Consider the following 21,792-nt stretch of genomic DNA (forward strand, 5'->3'; position numbering starts at 1 on the left):
TGAACTAATGGAAAAAAATTATATTTTAGGTTCTACTGGCCCTGTCCAAGTTATTATCACAGATGTCCCAATTAATCCTGATTCTCATCCTGTCCAGTGGGTTGCACCTGAATCCTCTCACATTTCCAAGTACATCATCCGATGGAAACCAGTAAGCACATGTTTCATTTGTGGAACAACTTTTTCTTAGTCCCAAGAATCTAGAAGTCTTGCAAGCAGAGGGAAATTTGTTATTGCAATCTACCATGGCAATACAATAGAAGTAATTTTTACTCTTAAGGTTTAATTCAGTACTTAACAATCTTTATATTCTGTAAGTGTGCCGAGGTTGGTGGCCTAGCCTAAACCAAGAGGATGAGATGGGTTAAAATACCCACCCTCAATTTTGCAGCTGGATTTTGCGTGGAGGACTGTGGGCACTGGTGAAAATGTTCATGGTAGACAGGGGAGCCTTTTCCATTGCTGTGATCACTGGGCTGATGCTTCCTAAGCAGAAGTCAGTAAAAATGGCAGTGACGTCATTGCCATTGTTACAGGAATATGTTCCTGTTCGTCATTTCAAGCAAAGGCAAGAGATGCGGCTAAATCTGATTGGCTGAGTGGTACTGTGCCATTACATCCACCCAATGACCCATAATTAGTCTGGGTTGTATAGCGATGAAGGAACCTTTTTTGAGATGAACAGAATGGTGTCAAAGTAGCTGCCAAGGGAGCCAGAAATTAGGTCTTGGAAACAAGAACGTGTCCCAAATATTATGTATTTGGCAATGAGTGGCTCAGTCGGGGGAGCTGGGGTCAGATGGAAGTCTAGTGGTTCCTTGCTTCACCTCACTCCTGCTGCAAAAGCAAACATGCAGCAGTTAACGGATGCGTTGCACGTCAGGCCTCCAAGGGGTTACATAGAGGCACTTCAAAAGATCCAGCCTTCTAATGAAAGAGATTGCTAAAGACTGTTTGGGGACCAAATGAAGAAGAGGGCATGTGCTCCCGCACATTTAATAGTTGCACTGAAGAGAGTTTTGGCAGGTGTTGCTTGTCACACAAGCTAAAACTACACAATTTCCTCTCCTACAAACAAACTGCAGGAGCCTTGCGTACATTTTTTTCTGGCCAATTTAGGGACTGAATATGCACCATGAGGAAAAGAATATGCCATATATGAACTACTAGGATCTGTTTGGTTTGGTTTTTTGTTTAGTTGGTTTGCATTCCTCCTTTTCACCGAAGTCTTTGGACCGGCTCCCATGACATGTGTGAACTGCAGTGGATATATCACAAACCATGCATTCAAAATGGTACCTGTGCCACTTGCTCTTCAAAATATGGATTGGTCCATGAGATAAGTGTTGAAAGAAGCTTTTGTTCTGCATTCCTTTAAGCAGCACCTGCTCCTTCCATATCATTGTCCCATAAAGGAAATGCAGATGATATTTAGAAATGGAAGCAAATGAGAATCTTCCTCATAATGAAAGAAACACACAGACTTCTTCTGTTGCCATATTCCTGTCCTAATATCCTCTGTGTTTTGCTCCTTTAGAAAAATTCTAGAGTGAAGTGGAAAGAGGCCACCATCCCAGGCTATTATAATTCTTACACTATCTCAGGCCTGAAACCTGGTATCGTTTATGAGGGGCAGCTTATTAGTGTTCAGCACTATGGCCAGAGAGAGGTCACCCGTTTTGAATTTACCACCTCTAGCACCACAGCTATTTCAAGTAAGTATTATTTCATTCTGTTCCAAGACAGACAGATGCTTAACCTCCAGGTACAGGGCGGTATACAAATTCAATAAATAATAATAATAAAGAAATTTGGTTTGCAGTGCTGGTAGTATTCACTTTAATGTATTTCAGTCTTGAAACAGGTGACAGGCATATATTAGAACTTCTGATAGTTGCTGTGTTGCTAGCACACGGCCAGCCTTTGTTCTATAGTATTGTTGGCCATAATATTTCTTATACCAACAGTAATGGCATAGAACAGTATCCAGTAGCCTCACATTTCACCTTGTTTCTGTGCGTTTTAAAAAAATACCAGTCTGCTTCCCTGTCACTCTGTGCTTTCTCTGCTTTGATCTAGGGCTGGGCGATATCTGGCTTTCAACATTGTGACACATATCACTGGAATAACATTGTGATATACTGATATATCACTGTGTGTGTGTGCGCGCGCGCGCGCGCCCAGCCCTACTTTGATCTGTTTCAGGTTCTGAGACCCTCCGTATAAAACAAACCTCTGTGTTCGCCATTCACTATGATGTGGAATCTAAAAATGGCTGTAAAGTTTTCACCTTTTTGCTAAAGTGGATGAGATTCATAGGCACACAAGCTCCTCCACAATGGATTAAACCTGCCAAATTGCAAACAAGCAAATGCAGAACTTTTTTGTGGGTGAAGTCAAAGCAGTTCACTTTTCACCGTAATATCTTCTTATGTGGAGGGGTGCAGGGGGTATTTGTTTCCCTGGTCTTTCTTACCTTAAAGTAAGAGGTTGCCAAGTGATACGCACATTTGCTTGTGCATCTTAAAATCTATAGCTTCCCTTTGGTCTTACCTTTCGAGTGCATGTCTGTGTCTTCCGTTGGCCTTGCAATGTGAGGCTGCCTAGAATGCTGCCTATGGACTTCTCAAGAGCTCTGGGGTTTTGCAGTTTTTTGCTAAAAGAACTACGTAGGATTTATAAATGAAGCTTTAATCTTTTTTTATTATTATTAAAAAAATAATCTACTGCTGTGCTTTAACAACGACAACACCCAACACCAACCCAGAGGCCTTGAGTGTTCTGCCATCAGGGAGCCAGCCAAGAACACCCCACCCCAAGTTGCAAGGGGTTATTGATGTCATGGTTTCATTCAGGGGGGGAGAAATACCCCCAAATCACCCCATTGTTCAGCCCTTTTGCTATCAGGTTTAGCTCACAATTAAAAAAAATAAAAAAGTATTAAAAGTCTGTATTAAAACATACTTTTGTATAAAATCAAAGCCTATGTAAGGCAATAGCTCTTGATTTCTCCTGTTTTTTCTTCCATGAAACTATTGCTTATATATTAATTTTGCTTTGCAGGTACTCATGTGATAGGAGAAACAACAGCACTTCCTTCTGTGGTTTCTATCTCGGAATCCATCACAGAAATTACAGCCAATAGTTTTGTGGTTTCCTGGGTTTCTGCTTCAGACACTGTCTCAGGATTCCGCGTGGAATATGAACTGAGTGAAGATGGGGATGAGCCCAAGTACTTGGGTAAGATTGGATGAGCATCAGTCGCAGATGACATAAATAGGGTTAATTTCATTTCAGCCTATAAAGCTTATCTAGTATGGTTATCCTCATAGCCATGTCTACTCAAAAGTAAGTCGCTTTGAATTCCCAGCTATGTTAAGGATTGCTGCCTAACTTTTGTTCTGCTATTGAAAATATAAGTCTCATAATTATAGATATATGAATTATTTAGAATTTTCTGAAACTGTATGGAGGCTTCATTCAGGCAGATCATACCTCTTAATTTCTTGCCAAGTGAGTTTCACTTCAGTTTTCTGGAGTTTTCAGAAGTGCCCAGTGCAGTCCAATCTGATACATGTTTTCTTCAAAAGAATTCCTGCTGAATTCACTGGGGTTTACACCAAAGCATGGCATTGTAGCACTAGAATCCTGGTTGTTTGTTTGTTTGTTTGTTTGTACATAACAAACATTCCCTGTTTTTCATTTGTTCTTTTTAAAGAGCTTCCAAGCACAGTCAATTCAGTTAGTATCTCCGACTTACTTCCGGGTCGCAATTACATCGTCAAGGTCTATGAGGTCTCAGAAGAGGGAGAGCACGATTTAATTCTGTCCACCACACAGACAACGGGTATGTTGCCAATATTTGGCAAGGAAAGACACCAGGCCACCATGTTTTCCCTTTGAAGCTGGTCGCTTCCTTTTTGTGCCATTAGACTTTCATATTTCTCTCTCTCCTTAAACAGCACCTGATGCTCCTCCTGAGCACCATGTAGAAAAGGTGGATGACACTTCAATAGTCGTGAGCTGGAACAGACCAGAAGCTCCAATCACAGGTCTGACTCATTTACTTGTCTTGGTTTTTAAATTTTGGTGCATTTTGTTTTTCTTCAGTTGTAAGAGAGGCAAACGCATGGCAATGTAGCCGAGGACTAAACTCTTTATACACCAAAAAGTACCGTATTTTTTGCATCATAACACTCACTTTTTTCCTCCTAGAAAGTAAGGGGAAATGTCTGTGCGTGTTATGGAGCGAATGCCTACGGGTGGCGGGGGGGGGATCTGCTGCAGTCGTGAGCAGAGGATCCATGGTTCCCCTTCCTTCCCTCCTCTGTGGCTCGCTTTGAAACAGCAAAGCAGGAGAAGAGCCGCTGAGTGGGGAGCAGAGAGGGACAGAGAGCCTGCTTGCTTTAAAGGAGCAAAGCAGGAGAGGAGAGGAGCCGCTTACACGAGAGTAAGCGGCTCCTTTCCGGTTGGCTCCTTTAAAGCAACCATGCTCTCTGTCCCTCTCTCCTCCCCACTTAGCTCGCTAAATAGCAGCAAAGTTTTTCAGCTCGCTAAGCCAGGGAGGTGGGAGAGAAGCAGAGCCTGCTTGCTTCAAAGGAGCAAAGCAGGAGAGGAAAGGAGCCTTCTCCTCTTATACCCCTCTTCTGCATTATTAGCAGCATCCTTCTCCACCCACCCCACGCGTGTTCCTTCTCCCCTTAAATCCCTTGCCTGCATTATTAGCAGCATCCTTTTTTTGCACTGGGCTACCCCAAACTCACCGTCAGATCACATGTCTGTGGCCGCAGCATGAACCACAAAAATCATACATCCACTGTTTCGTTTAGATTTTTTTTCTTGTTTTCCTCCTCTAAAAACTATGTGCGTGTTATGGTCAGGTGCGTGTTATAGAGCGAAAAATACGGTATATATTTCAGGCATGCAGGAGGTGACTATCAATCCTGCTGCCTGTCTAATAAAAACAGAGGGCTCTGAAGTATTGTGATTCATAATGTTATAGTCCTCCTAAATTTTTATTTATGCAGGCTCACTAGCCCTCAGTTTCTGAAATGTGCAGGATCAAATAAAGGCTTGATTAATAACGGTGGCTAATTCAACATAGGGATGAGCAGATGTCTCCCATTAGGTTTTCTTTCTGTGCCATGGGCTAACCTTGCATTTCTGGCTACCTTAGGGTACCGAATTGTCTATACTCCATCTGTGGAAGGCAGCAGTACAGAACTCAACCTGCCAGAGTCTGCTACCTCGGTGACGCTCAGTGACTTGATGCCTGGTGTTCAATACAATATTAGCATCTATGCTGTGGAAGAGAATCAGGAGAGCTCTCCTATTTTCATTCAGAAGACGACCACAGGAGCACCACAGGAAGGTAGTGCCTACTATATTTCCACTGCTCTTCCCTATGTCCCTCCAAAGCTATACCACCCTCCAAATGTGAAAGAGAAACTGGACTTCCTGGATTCATCCAACTCCACCAGAAGCTGATTGGTTTTCTTGAGTGACACAATGGGAAGGACTTTTGAGGGACATTGGAAAAGACTTTTGAGGGACATTGGAAAAGGGAACATCAATTCCTCTGTGATATGGTAGTGGGATGTAATGGGCATTCTTTTTACTTAGTTTTGGTTGCATTTAAACCATTCCCACCTGGCAGCTACTTTCAAAATGTGGCAGCATGAAAAGGGCAGTTGTAATATGGGGTCCAGGTTAGGGCCCCCCCCGTCATTGCGGTCACTTTGCAGTTCAGTAAGGGGTGTGCTTTGTGCATCTTTCTGGCTAGGTGTGATTCCTTCACCCAAGGATTTGCAGTTTGTGGAAGTCACAGATGTCAAAGTCACCATCATGTGGACCCCCCCTGAAAGTGCTGTGACCGGCTATCGCGTAGAAGTGATCCCAGTTAACCGCCCTGGTGAACATGGTCAGAGGCTGCCTGTTACTAGGTATTCATTTGCTGAGGTCACAGAGCTTCTGCCTGGAACAACCTATGTTTTCAAGGTCTATGCCCTCGGGCAAGGCACAGAAAGTGAGCCACTGACGGGAGAACAAACAACCAGTAAGTAAATTTTCTTTAACTATGTTTATATATTTGTTCCAACCTCATCCTGCCAGAAAACTCAATATTTCACAAATATTTATTTACAATTAGAAATGTGGACGTTAGTGGCCAGGATAGTTCAGCAAGAGAATTTCTTTATCAAAAGCTGCTTTTCTGGTTCAGGAGTTCCTTCCAACTGAACTTCAAACTTCCTTTTTTTGAGACCATGAGTTGGTGGTGGAGACTGTTGAATTAAATATTGTGCACATAACATAGGCACTCACGCATAACCTTCAGTGAAGGATTCTTGGTCACAGCCACTGTCTTTGTAAAACTCAAAACACGTCTTAATGCAGAATGTCCACATGATCTTGTCAGGGTAAAGCAAAATAGCAATCTACTGTGCTGTCATTGTGATACAGTTTTAAAATTGTGTATTTTGAGGGCAGTGATGGACCAGATCCCAAATGTAGTAGTGCTGAGTACAGCTATTCTTAATAGGCAAGAGCTGGTAACAGGTGTTTGCAACTGTGCTTTCCATTCATTATGATCATGACCAGAATTGCTTCATCTAAACCACATTTTGAAAAACATTCACATAAATCCTGTGCTATAATTGAAATATATGGGAAAAGAGAACAGACATGATTTCCAATGAATAACCCCCCCCCCCAGTCCTTCAAGATAACTAGTCCTTCAGACCAATTGAATACTTGCTTATGAAATCTATGGATCTTTCCTTTTCATCTGTACAACAAATATATATAATCATAATTTATTTTAAAAGTTTTGGAAACATACAAGTATTGCCTCTTTGCTATGCAATGAAGGGATAGAACTGTAGATTTTGTGATCATGGTTAATTGCTGTAACTAAAGACGTTCTGCATATGGGGAACAGTACAATAGTTGGCACAGTATGTGTTTATGTAAGAAACAAACCCAAGGAAGGAAGATTAGGTACCTGCGCCCCTTTAAAATACCTCTAAACATCCAGGTGCCAACTTGGATAAGAGCCCAGATTCCAGTGGTTCATAAGAAGAGATTGCTGGATCAGGCCAATGGCATCCAGTTCTTACAGAGGCCAACCAGATGCCTATGGGAAAGCAGGGAGCAGGATTGGAGCAGGAGAGCACCATCCCATCCAGTGGTCCTCAGCAACTGGTATTCTAAAGCATTACTGCTGCCAGCGTGGCTAGCAGTCCTCAAGAGCCCCACCCACCATGAATTTGTCTAATCCTCTTTTAAAGCCACCTAGATTGGTGGCCATCCCTGCCTCCTCTGGGAGCAGGTTCCACCGTGTGAAGAAGTACTTTCTTTTATCTGTTCTGATCTTAACTTTTGGCATAAGATGTGAGGTTGCTGTTATGAAATAAATACTGACTAGTGGTAGCAGTAGCAACTGTGGTGTGAAGCCCTGCTCTATATGTTTAGGCAGGGAGGAGGGAAGAACAATGGCTTCCTAAGAAGATGTAAAATGATTGTTTGGCTTTCTCTTCTAGGACTGGATGGCCCAACTAACCTGCGTTTTGTCAATGAGACGGACTCTACTGTGCTGGTGACCTGGAGGCCCCCTCGTAGCCGCATTGCAGGATACCGGCTTACTGTGAGCCTCACAACAGGAGGGCAACCCAAAGAGTTCACCGTGGGGCCCTCAGTCACCAGATACCAGCTGAGGAACCTGCAGCCTGCCTCTGAGTACACTGTGTCCCTAGTGGCTATCAAAGGAGACCAGCAAAGCAACCCGGAAACAGGAATCTTCACAACTTGTAAGCAAGAAGCAGCTTTGGATATTGTTTCAGTTATCCTGATATTTCCCAGGCTTATGATGAGGTTGTGTCTAAAAAAAAAAGAAAGAAAAATTTATTAGTATAGAGGTTACACGTAGTAAGGTTTGTAGTTGTGTGTGCTGAGATACCTGCTGTCATCAGTGGAGTATAATAATAATAATAAATCTGCCAGATCCTCCCTGTGCCCTAATACTACCAGATCACCTTCCATTAGCATTGGAAATTGCCTCCCATTTTTTACTCCTTTACTCCAGTCTTCCATTGGAACCTCCTTAAGAACAGTAGCTAAGGTGGCCAGTACAAAAGGCAAAGGAGTAGGTCAGGGTCCCGTTTGTTCCTTGGTATTTTGAGCATAGCTTCTGCCTAACACGTTTTGGGGATTACTTACCTGTTAGTTGAAGAGAGAGTTCTAAGCTTTGGTTTCATATCATAGCCTGTAGTAATCTGATGACCACAGCTCAGCAAGATCAACCTTGCTGGATACATATTGCCACCTTGTGTGATGAAATGCAGATTTCTACCACAAGATCCAAAAGCCATCTTGAAGTGCAAGAATCATTATGTGAATTGCCTGACTCTACTGTGATAGACAGAATTAATGGTTGGATGGCCATCTGTCATGGATGCTTTAGCTGAGATTGCAGGGAGTTTGACTAGATGAGCCTTGGGGTCCATTCCAGTGCTACAGTTCTAGGATTCCTGCTGTATTTCTTCAAGGGAAATTGTGCCTCACTGAAAATGCCAATCAGAACCGCTTGTGATCCAGCAATATGATTGCAGATTGCAGATTGGCCATGCAACAGCCTTCCTGGCATTGCAAAAACAAAGCATGGGTATAGGTTTCTCCAGCAGCGGCTAGTGTGGTGGGTCAGAGTAGCACACCCAACGCAGGCAGCTTACCTTATGAGGCTGGGGCAGGATAGTGGCAAGGTCAGGGTGGCGGTGATGCACTGTTGGAACCAACTTGCATGCCACAAGTTATGTTGACCTGAGTAGACTCTGCTGGTCACCTGTAGGTGATGTCTCTGCAATTTGTTTTGAGATGAGACTAAAGCTGCAGACTGATGCCAAAGCTGAGTTGATCAATGACATAGTACATGTACAAAAGAGCCATATTTGGTTCAGACTTTTAGAATATTTGGTTTAGAAACTTCCTGATCTTAAAACTGCTGCCTTGGTTTTTTATTAGCTGTCCACTGGCTTGTATCTGTTCCAAGTTAAATGTGCCTCATAACCAGGATCTAAGTTACATACTTATTAATACTCTAATATTGCTTCCAGCCCCCCCCCCAGTAGAGTCATTCTGGTCTAGCACTGCTGGAAGTGATAGCAGGCTGTGACTCAGATGTGGTGTGAAGCTTTCACCAGAAGGAACCAGCGACAGATTTTAGAAGTTGTCACCCTGTCATCTGTGTGGGAGGGATGGGCACACTTGGTATATAGGTGTCCTTTTAATATAGCTTTTGATTCCTGGGCAGCTGGCTACATTTTTATACTAGCTCATCTGGCTCACCAGACCTAACTTTGGAGCCACATCCTAAGTCTATTTAATTAAGTGCATTTGGGTGTATACTTAAAGTTGCTACTACACAACAGCCAGTGTGTCTTGCAGACATTCCTTCAGAGGCAGTTAATTAGGGATTTTTATCCCAAATTGGCAACATTTTACTTGTTTACAGAGGAAGGGAACCCGTTGTTTTGGTAGCCATGCGGTGTTGCTTTCTCTGCTGGGTAGTACTTTGAACTCACTTTGAAGCTGATGTAAATAATGAGATCCCTCTACTTTGCAAACTAGAAGTAATGCACAGTGCGCAGGCCTTATGCCGGCTGCTTCCAGCTTTGCACCCAGGAGCTGGTTCGGGGTTCATATGCATTCATACACGTAAACGTGTTTTGTTGGAATGAGCCATCTCCTTTGGTTAGCCCATGACCCTGAGGACCAGGGGGCAGGAAGAAGAGTAGCTTGGTTACTATGGCAATGACTAAATCTGCTTTGGCAGGCAAGAGTTGGAATGAAATGCAAACTCTTTATCCTGGTACTAAAGAGTTGAGCCTGGCCTACTGAGCGCTGGGTGGGCTCAGCTTCTGGGATGGCTGCCTCCCTGGGCTGTCACAAGAACTCTCCTCCTCATGGGAAAGAAAGGAGGTGGTGGCAGGCATGCTAATAATGGTTGCAAAACAAAGTGGGGATAGGAAGGCCAAGGAGGAGGAATCGCAGGACTTCTGGAGAAGCCTGCTAAAGAGCTTGTGCTGCTATCAGGACGGGAAGACTTTGGGGGTAGAAGTCCTGGGCCCCCATTCAGCAAAATGAGGACAACTCTCAAACATAGCAGACCTGGCTTCTCACATTTTGTACACATTCCCACCACCACCACCAGACCATCAAACCCAGAGTCTCAAATTACTTGACTGCACCATGAACCTGTGGAAGAGCTGAGAGAATGCTAAACCCTCTTTCCTTCTCATGGAGAGATAACTGCTGGGGGCATGGAATATGCTCCTATGCCTCTCTGGTTACCCACATAGTATGCTTAAAGACCATCTTTGTAGGAATTTGGGTTCCAGCTCACAGGACAGAGTTTGTAGACTACTCTTTATAACAGGACTAATTTCCTGGTGAGAATGCCCACCTCCCGCTGCAAACTTTGGGACTGCCTCTGAAGACTCCAGTTGGTGCAGAATTCAGTGGCCTGGTTGCTAACCGGGCAGGACGGTTCAAGCATATACAGTGGTACCTCGGGTTAAGAACTTAATTTGTTCCAGAGGTCCGTTCTTAACCTGAAACTGTTCTTAACGTGAGGTACCACTTTAGCCAATGGGGCCTCCCGTTGCTGGCGCGCGATTTCTGTTCTCATCCTGAGGTAAAGTTCTTAACCCAAGGTACTATTTCTGGGTTAGCAGAGTCTGTAACCTGAAGCACCTGTAACCTGAAGTGTCTGCAATCCGAGGTACCACTGTAACTCCAATCCTGGCCCGACTACACTGGCTGCCAATCAGTGTCAGAGCCCAACGCAAAGTGCTGGTTTTTGACCTATAAAGCTTTAAACAGCTCAGGACCACAATAGTCCAAGGACCGCCTCTCCCCGTAGGAACCAGCTCTGACCTTGTGCTCAGATTCTCAGGCCCTCCTTTTCTGGGGTGGGGTGTCCTTCCCAGGGAGGGTCACCTGGCTCCAGCATTATATCTCTTGAGGCACCAGCCAAAACCTTTCCTCTATAACCAGGGCTTTGGCCTTTAATTATCTGCAGCTTTTTAGGGTGTGATGCTTTTAATGTATTTCTCTTTCTTTTTGGTTTTAATGTACAGTATCTATGCGGGGTTTGACTAGTTGCTTGGTTGTAAGTCACTTTTGGGTTGCCCTGGGCAAGATAAGCGACTGACAAATTAAATAAATAAACTAGTCCAAGGAAATTCCATACTACAAATAAAAATATTACAGCAACAGATGTTGTATGTGACACTCTTACAATAAGAGGCAAAATATAAAATACAGTTCATGGCAAGCTGGCATCTCTAAGTGTCGTGATATTGTTTAAATGGGAGCTCTTTTTGTGATTTCATCTTACAGTACAGCCCTCAGGCTCTGTTCCTCACTATACCACTGAAGTGACAGAAACATCTATTGTTATTACCTGGACACCAGCTCCAAGAATTGGTTTTAAGGTAAGAAAACAGCCGCAAATTCCCACCCTACCAGTACTTCAGGTATCACTTAAACAAACATGAAAACCAATCTACCTCAGCAGGGGGAGAGACCCCTGGTTCAAAAGGGCTCATGGCTATTTGACAACTTGTAGTAGCAATTGATACACTGGCTGAACGTCATTTGTTTTAAGCCTGATGTACCAGATTAGAAGTTAAAGGAGGTGGCATTCATTCAAAGGTTCCTGGAGCAGCTACAAACATTTGTTTATAACTTATAAAATCCACAGTTAAAAGTGGTTTGAATGTAATCTCCTAAGCAGCTAACAAAGAAGCAAAAATTAACAAGAAATCACACACACACACACACACACACACACACACACACAGAGCATCCTGATGAAATGAAGTTGTGAAAATGTTGTTCAGGAAAATATGTTATCCTGCTAATGTGGCCTTGGTGCAAAAAGGGAACCTTGCTCCAGCGTGCGTAAGATTTCGTGTTTGTTGTTAATCATTCTTAGTTCTAGTAGTTCTTGTGCCAAAAAAAAAAAAAAAAAAAGTCCAGGCTGTGTTTCAAGAAAACTCTTAGTTCTGAGCCCAGAATGAACAATTCTACAGCGCATACAATTGCTTAATAGAAATAATTAAACACTTCCAAACTTGGTATTTCATTTGGTTGCAGATAGAGTTGTTGTGGGGTTTTTTGATAGAGTGGTTAAGAAGCCAAGGGAGAAGGGGCAGCAGAGGCAAGATGCTAGGAATGGAAAGTCAGCAGAGAAACCAGAAGCTGTTAGAGCCACAGAACTCTTTCCCTTTTCCTCCCTGCTTTAGTCTCTGCTCTCTAAAATACTGAGGACTAGATATCTACTTTTCCGAAATGAAATCCTGAAGTTCTCAGAAAGCTCGGGTTCCACCATGCATATATCTTTGCAGAATTCAACTGCTAATAGTTTTGATCATCCACATTAAGCTATACTGGTGTTCTTCACAGGAGTACATACTACAGCAGCCATTGTTAGCTGTGAATAATTCTTCATTCTTTTCCTACTGCAGTTGGGTGTGCGACCAAGCCAAGGTGGAGAAGCTCCAAGGGAGGTCATCTCTGAGTCTGGGAGCATTGTCATCTCGGGTCTGACTCCTGGGGTGCATTACGACTACACCATCACAGTACTCATGGACGGTCAAGAGAGGATCACACCCATCACCAAGACAATAGTTACACGTATGACATATTTTAACTATCCCATAATGAACACTGCTTTCTTGGGCCAAAGATCCCAAAGCCTTTATCCCCCACAGAAGTCTGTGGAATTATTTTGGAGTGGTTTCTTTGTAAAATAAATCGGGCAGATTTGAGCCAGTATATGTGGAAGAGGGGGTAGCACAGGTGTATTCCTACCACAGACAAGACTTGTTTCCTGCTAACCTGGGCCTGGTACATCCTGACACCTCCAGCAGACCAGCCCATCAGGATCAGACTGCCATGAGGTGCTGCTGGGTTGGAGAGCAGGGCAGTCCATGACCCAGAGAAAACAGTGTAAGTTGGAAGAATAGCTCTTGGAAGAACCTCTTGATGTTCAGGTTTTATATTTCCAGGTGGCTTTGGTGGTGCAAAATGCCTTCCATCAGCTTCAGCTGCTGGCCCCACCACCCCTACCCTATATGGACAGGGATATATTTGTGTTGTCTCTGCTCTGGTAACCTCTAGGTTAGATTACTGTAATGGGGCTGCCTTTGAAGATGTTTCAGAAACTGCAAATGTTGGAGAATTCTGCAACCAGGTTGCTCATGATGGTCTGAGCACATAACATCAATCCTGGCCTGTGTGCAGTGGCTGCCAGAAGATTTCCTGGCCCAATTCAAAATGCTGGTTTTTACCTTTAAAGCCATATGCAGTTTAGGCCCCCAATGCTTCAAGGACTGTCTCTCCCCACATAATCTAATCTGCGCCCTGCATTGCAAGGGAAGTGCAGAGGGGGGCAGCGTGAGAATAGGCTTTCTCTGTGGTGGCCCCTTGTTTATGAAATGATCTTCCCAGGGAAGATCTCTTTTTAGGCGCCGGGCAAAAACATTCTTGTTTATCCATACCTTTGGATCTTAACTTTCTGCTTCTCTTTTAGTGGGGTGGGGTGGCGTTTGAGTCTATTCTATTTATACATGTTATATGTATGTAGTTTGGGCTGTTTAATCATTGTTTTTAATGTTTTTTGTAAGTCACGTTGAGTTTCCTTTTTGAAAAAAGCAACTAATACTGAAAACTCTTTCTGTTGCCTATCTAGTGAAATCTTAAAACAATGATTTTACTACTTCTAGCTCTGTCACCACCAACCAACTTGGAACTTGATTCCAACCCCAAAACTGGAATCCTCACTGTCTCGTGGGAAAGAAGCACATCTCCAGGTATTTATATTGTGCATGGCTAGGAACTGCCCTTTTGACTGAAGATCCTCAGCAATCCTGCTCATTTACTTGCTTGGTTTATACCAAGCTGAGCTGTCATTTGGGGCATTGTTAACCAGATACTGGATACATCTGTCATTGTGCCATTTCTAGTACAGAGGGGAAAGGAGGGCATTTTGAAAAAGAATAGCACCACTGAAATCTGCCCACTAAGAAAACAAGGAGGGTAAGAATATGCTAACTCTTCTACAATGTATTGCATTTCTTTGTGAATGCCCCCCTCAAAGCTATCAAACACCTTTAAAAGGTTGTCTTTCACAAGATTTGTGTTAAAAATAATGTCTTTAGCAGAAAAATAGAAAATTAACATTGAAACACACCATAGAGCTGTGCCTCAGTATGTTCATGAAGACCGCTGTGCACATCTCATTGGATTATATTGAAAGTATATATTCCTGCAATTTCTATAAGTCTATAACAAATGGAAACATCAGAATGCTTCATACTTGCCCCACATTCTGTGAAAACAATTATGTGTCACAGGCAATTGGAGGGGACCTTCTTGCTGGCTGTCAGATTTCCAGATTTTAAGACCATTTAACATCTTTAAATAGCTGCGCTCCTGTCTAGTTTTAAGGAAGTACAGTATAAGTGCCAACTAAGCCCTTTACTTCTGTGCTTTAGATGTAACTGGATACAGAATTACTACTGTCCCTACAAATGGACAGCAAGGTTTCACTCTGGAGGAAGAAGTTGATGCTGAACAGACATCCTGCATCTTTGAAAATCTGAGTCCCGGAGTGGAATACAATGTCAGTGTTTACACAGTCAAGGATGACCAGGAGAGCTCACCCATCTTTGAAACCATCACACAAGGTAAAATCTAAAAACCGAGCAGCAGATTTGACAAATTTCACAGGGAGCCGTCCTATAAATTTCTGTACTTATGAAAGCCGTACCTGAACATCTTTCGGTGAAGATTTTTCATTGGTTGTGTGTATGTTTATTCATAAATAAATCCCGTTCATTTCATTGCGATTTACTTCTAATTAGGATCACAGCCCTGGACACCAAGACAAACATATTTGCTCATTCCATATGGTTTTTATACTATTGTCTTACTTTGCATAGGTATACAACAGTGGTGAGCAGACTGGCCTTGGATTCGCTGCCTCTGACTCAGGGGAAATGGATCACTAAACATTTTGGTTTTATTCATATGTTACATTTTGTGTGGGTTTCCATGTTGCTGTATCAAATCTAGACAAACCAGATCAAGTACCAGTTAATAATGGTCAGAGGTGTGAATAATATTTTAGAAAATAAGGTTCTTATTTGTTCAGGTGACATTGCCCATTGAAAATCAACAGTGCTTGAGGTTTACAAAGATTCTGGTGGAGGACCAATGTTCTCTGCTGCTGGATAAGCTCACTCAAGAGTCAAGAGTACCGTCTCTGTATTGAGCTGTTGCCATGCTGATCCCAGATATCATGAAATACAAAATGAGCAAGTTGATCCAGTTGATCCCTAGTAAAATATTAAGCCTTCATCTGTGTTTACTCAGATGTTAGCCCTACTTTATTAACAGTGAGACTTGCTCACAGGTAAATGTGCATATGATTGCAGCTATAGACCAAGAAAAAGTATCTCTTTGCTCTTTATTTGTGCTCAGAAGTATGTGTTATGACTGAAAATGTACACCCTGCCCTTCTTCTGTTGTAGAAGATGATGGTCTGGGATGTCTCAGTCTAGCCTTATGTTTGTAGTGCTGTAAAACCCCAAACCTGTCATTATGGGATTTTGCCTTATCCCCACCCCCCACCCCAATGGCTCCCAGCTCCTGTGTTTCACAGATGCTTGCCATTAACACTGCTTGGCATTTCTGTGCTCTTGTTGAGTCTCTCTTTGCTCCTATGGGCAACTAACACCCTGGTTTGAGTTAATTCAGCAATCAGGTCCTTAACCCAATGCCACTTTCTAACACAAAGAAGCACTGGGGGAAAACTTTTTGTATGTCTTTAGTGCTTTCTTTACAGGTGATATGGTAAGCATATCCCACAAAGATAAGTGGTTATTTGGTAGAAAATTGATACTTTCTTTTTCAGTTCTGCTCAGTGGTTTTCCATAACAGAATGGAAAAAGGTTCTGCAATTATTAAACCAATGTTTTGCACCAGATGTAGACCACCTTTGAAAGATTCCTTATCAATTTAAGAATTGTATACTCCTCCCACCAAAGAAAACTAAAACACACATTTGCCCTGAAACAGGCTGTGTCCCTTTCAACATCCTTCCCATCCCTCTATAGTATAGTAGCACATAACATATTTTACGTAAGCGCCTCAAAACTGCTTACATTCAAACACAAAGTGAGGTAGGATTATGTTTCAAGGCTATGATCTTTCTAAAAGTTTGCACTCAGAAAAGAATGGCTTTGTTAGATACTGAAGTTGATAGGAGTGAACGTCTGTAGTGCAGGTCAAAAAAGCAGACATGAAAGAAGCAATATTAGTCCCCTTAGCTGCTCTTTTTTTAAAGTGCCTTCTCGGTTGTGTACTGGTTGGCAACTTCCCCCACCCATAAGTCTACAGCCTTCTGGTCTGTGACATGACACATAGAAACTGTTTCCTCCCCACTTTATCCTAATTGAAAGTAGAATATTTAACCAAGGCAATTGCTTTCGAGTAATACTGCATCTGGCAAAACAATTTGAACCTGATTATCTGTGTGGAACATGTATAACCCAGGCAAGCTGTCGTTAACCACTAATGATTTGTACAAGGAAAACTTGGTACGGGCAAGCATATGTGTTAGTTGGAGAAGCAAACTTTTAAGACTGTGGGGCTCAATCATTAGTTGATAGGGTCTCATACATTCCTGCCAATTTGATTCCCCCCACCCCCCAGAGATGGGCTCCTTTGTTGTTTTACATATACTGGAGCAGGTGCCATTTTGCTCCATCCTGAAAACATATTTGCTGGCAGAGTGTTTCATGAGAATCGGCTGCAAATCCTGCAGAACATCTCTAATGACATTCAGAAGAGATGTTTTGCAGGTATTGTAAGAGGGTATAGCTATCTAACCCATTGCTGTATGTTGTAAATGGTGGACTTGCTTTTCATAGGGAAATATCGCATATCACCACAATTACTTCGCTAGTTCTTCACTTTTAATTCACTGCTGAATTCACTGATGATCACTGCTTTTTCTCTCTCTTCCTTCCTGTTGTATTTTGCCTCCGTTTGTCTTTGGCTCCCTGTTTTGCTCTGTAACACAATAGAGGTGCCCCACCTCACTGACTTAAGCTTTGTCGACGTAACTGATACAAGCATCGGCCTGAGGTGGACCCCACTAAATGCCTCCACCATTATTGGCTACCGCATCACAGTAGCTGCAGCAGGAGAAAGTGTCCCCATTTCTGAAGATTTTGTGGACTCTTCAGAGGGACACTATACGGTCACAGGCTTGGAGCCGGGCATTGATTATGAGATCAGCGTAATCACACTCATTAATGGCGGAGAGAGTGCCCCTGCTACGCTGACTCAGCAAACTGGTGATTGTTGAAGACCTCCTGTGTTGAGAGGGCTGTTTCATGCTGTCACTAGCTGCTTGGACGACTGCTTTTCTCAGTGGAGAAATGGGCCTCTTGCTTTGTTTAGGGAGAGGTGGCCAGGGGACATTTTTGGAAGTTCAATGGGAACAGATATACAGCATTATACACATAATTTCCGTTTAGTATTTCCACCAATTTGAGGTTGAATCTTGCATCTAAATAACAGGTTGAAGCATCGTGCCAAATTCTCAGGGGATGATAATTTATTTGGCTTTTGCAATTTTATCTCCTAATGTTTTTGTGGCTAGAAAACATTTCTCTTTAACATTTCTTCTCACAGCTTTATTATCATTTCACAGTGCATATCTGAGCTGGGCTTGAACCCACGTCTCAGAAGTTTCAGAACCTATGTGACGTATCCACATTGCCTTTCCTAGCCACAATGGAGATAAATGAAATAATCCAAATCCAAAAGCAATATCTTGGAGTCCATTGTCCTAATCCTCAGTTAGTGGCCCAAGTGTTCAAGTGATTTCCCCAAAATGGTCTGGGGAAGAAGGCATCCTCCAATCACGCTAGTGACAGGCATGGCAGTCTTTGAAACCTCTGTAGTGCATGTACAGAAAATGACCTGGGAGTTTGTTTTGCATGGAAAGACTAGTATGTTCACCTTAGCTGGGTAAGGCTTTATAACCTTTTCCTATGTAAGTAGTTGTGGAGTCCTAGAGACTTCACAGCTATTGTTCATCCTCCCCTCTGTATGCATGTTAGTGTTATGGAAGTGGTGCCTTTTCCCGTCTCTGAGCTGCTGTGGAGCACATTGGGCCTCTCTGATTTGAGATGGACTGCAAGATCCATAGGCAAAAGACAACAATACGGGAACTCACTGCTTGTCTTTTTTCTTTTTTAAAAAAGTAGTATTATGGAATACATTTGGAATCCATAACGGTTTTGCTGAGAGGCTAAAGGTGCTTTACATCAGCTTTAACTGTGTGATGAAAGACTGAAAGATTACTGCAGCTTACTTTCATGGAATGAAACATAGTTTAGTAGTACATTTGCATGGGTTTGATTTTGTAATGGATTCCTCCCCCCCCTTTTTTTTTTGCATGGGATTGTTTGTATATTTTTGAAACACTATTGAATCGAATTCCGGTGCTTCTAAAATTACTGAAAATATTGTCCTTTTACCTCAGCTGTCCCTCCTCCCACTGATCTGCGTTTTACCAATGTGGGCCATGACACTATAAGAGTAACTTGGACTCCACCAACATCCATTGAACTGACCAACTTCCTCGTTCGTTTCTCACCTGTGAAGAAAGAGGAGGATGTTGCAGAGCTGTCTATCTCACCATCTGACAATGCAGTGGTTTTAACAAGTAAGAGACTGCTTCATTGATACCTTTTATCCAGTCATCAAACTGATGTGATTTGATATTGGAATTGGTAGACTTTGGGGGAGATGGTTGGCTAGACGTCTACTTTAGACTCTAGCTGTCACTCTTTATATGCATTTTCTATGGCTATTTTTCATTTGTTTTCCCCTCAGTTCACCAAATCTCATTTTGATGGCCTCTATTTCATTTTTCTCTTTGTAGTTACTACTTTAAACTCTGTGCAAAAAGTCTTATGAGGAAATCATGTACTGGAAGAAACATGTTGCATTAAATTATAAATACACAGTCGGGTAGCCCTGAAAAATTATGTTTCTGTTTGTTTGGAATTTATCCATCCCACAATAGAATATGACCTCTGTCCCCAGTCCTGGTAGGCCAACAGTACATGACACATCTGACCCAGCCTAAACTCTCTGAGATGCTCTTAGGTTAAACGTTTTCTGCTGGCAGTGTTTCTCATCTCTCCCAGAGAGTGAAAATGAATGTCAGAATTAAAGAGTTGCTGCCATTTGTACTTTAGTTCTTATGTGCATTTTTGACAAGTACACAATTTGACAAGGCCTTGGTAGAAAAAATTAAAGAGTTTTGTTGATGGAGGTAGATATGGAAACAGTACAAGCTTCAGAGCAGTAAAGAATATGGAAATTCTACCTGGAAATGCTTTGTGAATAAATGACAATAGGCAAAACTGTCAGAGAGTGAGAAACTTGTTTTGTAGGCTGGAAAGGTCCATTGGGTCGGGGGGAACCAGCAATTTTTTCAGCAGATAATGCTGCAGGCTCAGGTAATGTAACATTTAGAACTTTGCTAAACAACATAGCTGGAAATGACCATTTTTGTTTAGCAAAGGAGCTCTGCTGGGTAAAAAGCTGAGATTTGCAATTGTTTCTAGAGAAATTTAAATATCCTAAATCGTGGCTGTTTTAACTCTTCAGATCTTCTCCCTGGCACTGTGTATTTGATCAGGGTTTACAGCGTATATGAACAACGTGAGAGTAAACCTCTGAGCGGAGAGCAGAAAACAGGTCTGTAGAATGACAAATATTGAAAATGTCTTCACTTTCTTTCTACTAGTTTTATTTCAAATGAGATTTGTGTGGTAGCAATTTATTAAGATTGTTCTGCTATTTCAGTTGTTCAAAAATATTAAGGATTTTGAAAATTTTTGTGTAGATTTTGCTTTACAAATTGGTTTTAGCAAGCCCATTTTAGAAAGAACTATCATGCCATGATGGCTCTGTTGAAGTTGGTCCAATACAATTCCATAACTTCAGGACTCCACATTCATAGCCCCATCCACTGTTGTTATTCCTTCCCCTTTCAGTGGAGGAAGGGTTTGGTGTTTGAACAACCTATTATGGCCCACATCTTTAAGAGCTGTGGTTGATGGGACTTTGGTTTGTCTGAATGTTCCCCATCTATTTTAATATATATCCAATGTATATGCATGCTTTTTCTACAAAAAAACGACATTGACTTTACTGTTCAGCTGCTTTACATCTCCTTTATTTTCCTATGAAAATAGGCCTTGATTCCCCAACTGGGCTTGATTTCTCAGAAATAACAGCCCATTCTTTCACCGTCCATTGGATTGCTCCTCGTGCCACCATCACTGGCTACAAAATACGCCATTCCCTTGAGCAAGGGGGAAGCAGACCCAAAGAAGTCCGCATTGCTCCATCTCGCAATTCCATCACACTCACTGACCTGGTTCCAGGGTCTGAGTATGTGGTGAGCATTTCTGCATTCAATGGCAAAGAGGAGAGCTTGCCTTTGATGGGACAGCAAAGTACAGGTAAGAAAATAAAATACAGCTTTTAAGTTCTTGAGACCAGGTCACGGAGTTAATTGGAATGGAACTTAGATATGGTCAATTCCTCTAACAGCTCAGGGGAAGAAATTGAGTCAAGAAATTTCACTACGGATTGCAAGTGAGGCATTGACCATATAACAGTAAGAACCTACAGGTTTACAGGATGGTTTTGATTGGCAGCTCAAGAGTTATAGAAATCATCCTCAGTTTTATTCTGCTTCTGCTACTCATGGAGTTGTGGAAGGGACTGCAGCCAACTGCTAGGAACCCAGTCAAGGCCTCTCTTCATCCTTTCTGAGATTTCCTCAGGCACATTGTCAACCCTATCAGTGTGGCCTCCAGAACTAGAAAGTTTTGGCAGGTGTTAAGAAAAGACTAGAAAACAGAACTAAACAATATGCAGCATATGTACACGATGCTGAAAGCAGCAGCTTCATGTCCCTTGCTCCTCCCAGTAACATGGAGGCAAAATAAGTGACATTGTATTGAGTTTCCCAATCCCTTCATGTGTAGGTAGGGACACACGCAGACAGTGATTTTTCAAGTTGCTGCATTTTTGAAAGAAAAAAAAAACAGCATTTCTGGAAAAAGTAGAAGAGAGTAAGCAGGACTTTGAGCAGAGCCAGCTCTACAATTGGCGCACTGAGGTGGCAGCCTCAGGCAGCAGAAACCTTCAAGGCGGCAGCCCCACCAGGGCCCCTCTGTCGCTGGTGCAGAAGCAGTGTCAGTATTGGCACCAATTTCAGATGGAATTGTGGGAGATCATGCGGAGCATGAAAAGATATCTTATGATTTTGCCGAGATCTTGCTTGAAATTGACGCCAATGCCGGGGTCACTTCTCTGCCAGCAGCAGAGGTGGCAGGGCAGGTGGAGAAGTGGTGGCCGCAGTGGCAGGGCATTTGCCTCAAGCGGTGAAACAGGACATGCCGCCCCCGACTTTCAGTGACTTTCAGTGTTTTATATTGTCTGCTTTGGGCCATAGGTTTTCAAAGTGCTGAATATCACAAGTCCAGTACTCAATTCCATGGATTCTTGGTACAATCACAGAATCAAAACCCAATTGAAGATTCAGATATGGGTTTAAATGGCAGCTTTCTAGTGGGCTTGCAGGGTGGTGCTTGGCTAGCTACTTTCCTTCAGAATTATTTCCGCTCCAAT

General features: G+C 42.6%; 1 protein-coding gene across 8 annotated transcripts in view; it reads left to right on the top strand.

Moving 5' to 3' along the window:
* Positions 1-21,792, top strand: part of FN1 (fibronectin 1) — a 75,639-nt gene that overhangs the window by 30,989 nt on the left and 22,858 nt on the right. For 4 of the 8 annotated variants that reach the window (XM_083471522.1, XM_083471523.1, XM_083471524.1 and 1 more), the window contains exons 13-28: positions 30-151; positions 1,538-1,715; positions 3,064-3,240; positions 3,719-3,847; positions 3,963-4,052; positions 5,177-5,371; positions 5,783-6,055; positions 7,539-7,805; positions 11,395-11,489; positions 12,525-12,693; positions 13,785-13,871; positions 14,556-14,747; positions 17,151-17,423; positions 18,620-18,802; positions 19,756-19,845; positions 20,346-20,615. In XM_083471522.1, coding sequence (XP_083327648.1) covers positions 30-151; positions 1,538-1,715; positions 3,064-3,240; positions 3,719-3,847; positions 3,963-4,052; positions 5,177-5,371; positions 5,783-6,055; positions 7,539-7,805; positions 11,395-11,489; positions 12,525-12,693; positions 13,785-13,871; positions 14,556-14,747; positions 17,151-17,423; positions 18,620-18,802; positions 19,756-19,845; positions 20,346-20,615 — 2,790 coding nt within the window. The remainder of the gene's footprint in view (positions 1-29; positions 152-1,537; positions 1,716-3,063; positions 3,241-3,718; positions 3,848-3,962; positions 4,053-5,176; positions 5,372-5,782; positions 6,056-7,538; positions 7,806-11,394; positions 11,490-12,524; positions 12,694-13,784; positions 13,872-14,555; positions 14,748-17,150; positions 17,424-18,619; positions 18,803-19,755; positions 19,846-20,345; positions 20,616-21,792) is intronic. The other 4 variants (XM_083471525.1, XM_083471527.1, XM_083471528.1 and 1 more) reach the window with 1 other exon arrangement.

The sequence above is a fragment of the Podarcis liolepis genome, assembly GCF_965112155.1.
Source record: "Podarcis liolepis genome assembly, chromosome: 1".
In the NCBI taxonomy this organism is placed as follows: Eukaryota; Metazoa; Chordata; class Lepidosauria; order Squamata; family Lacertidae; genus Podarcis; species Podarcis liolepis.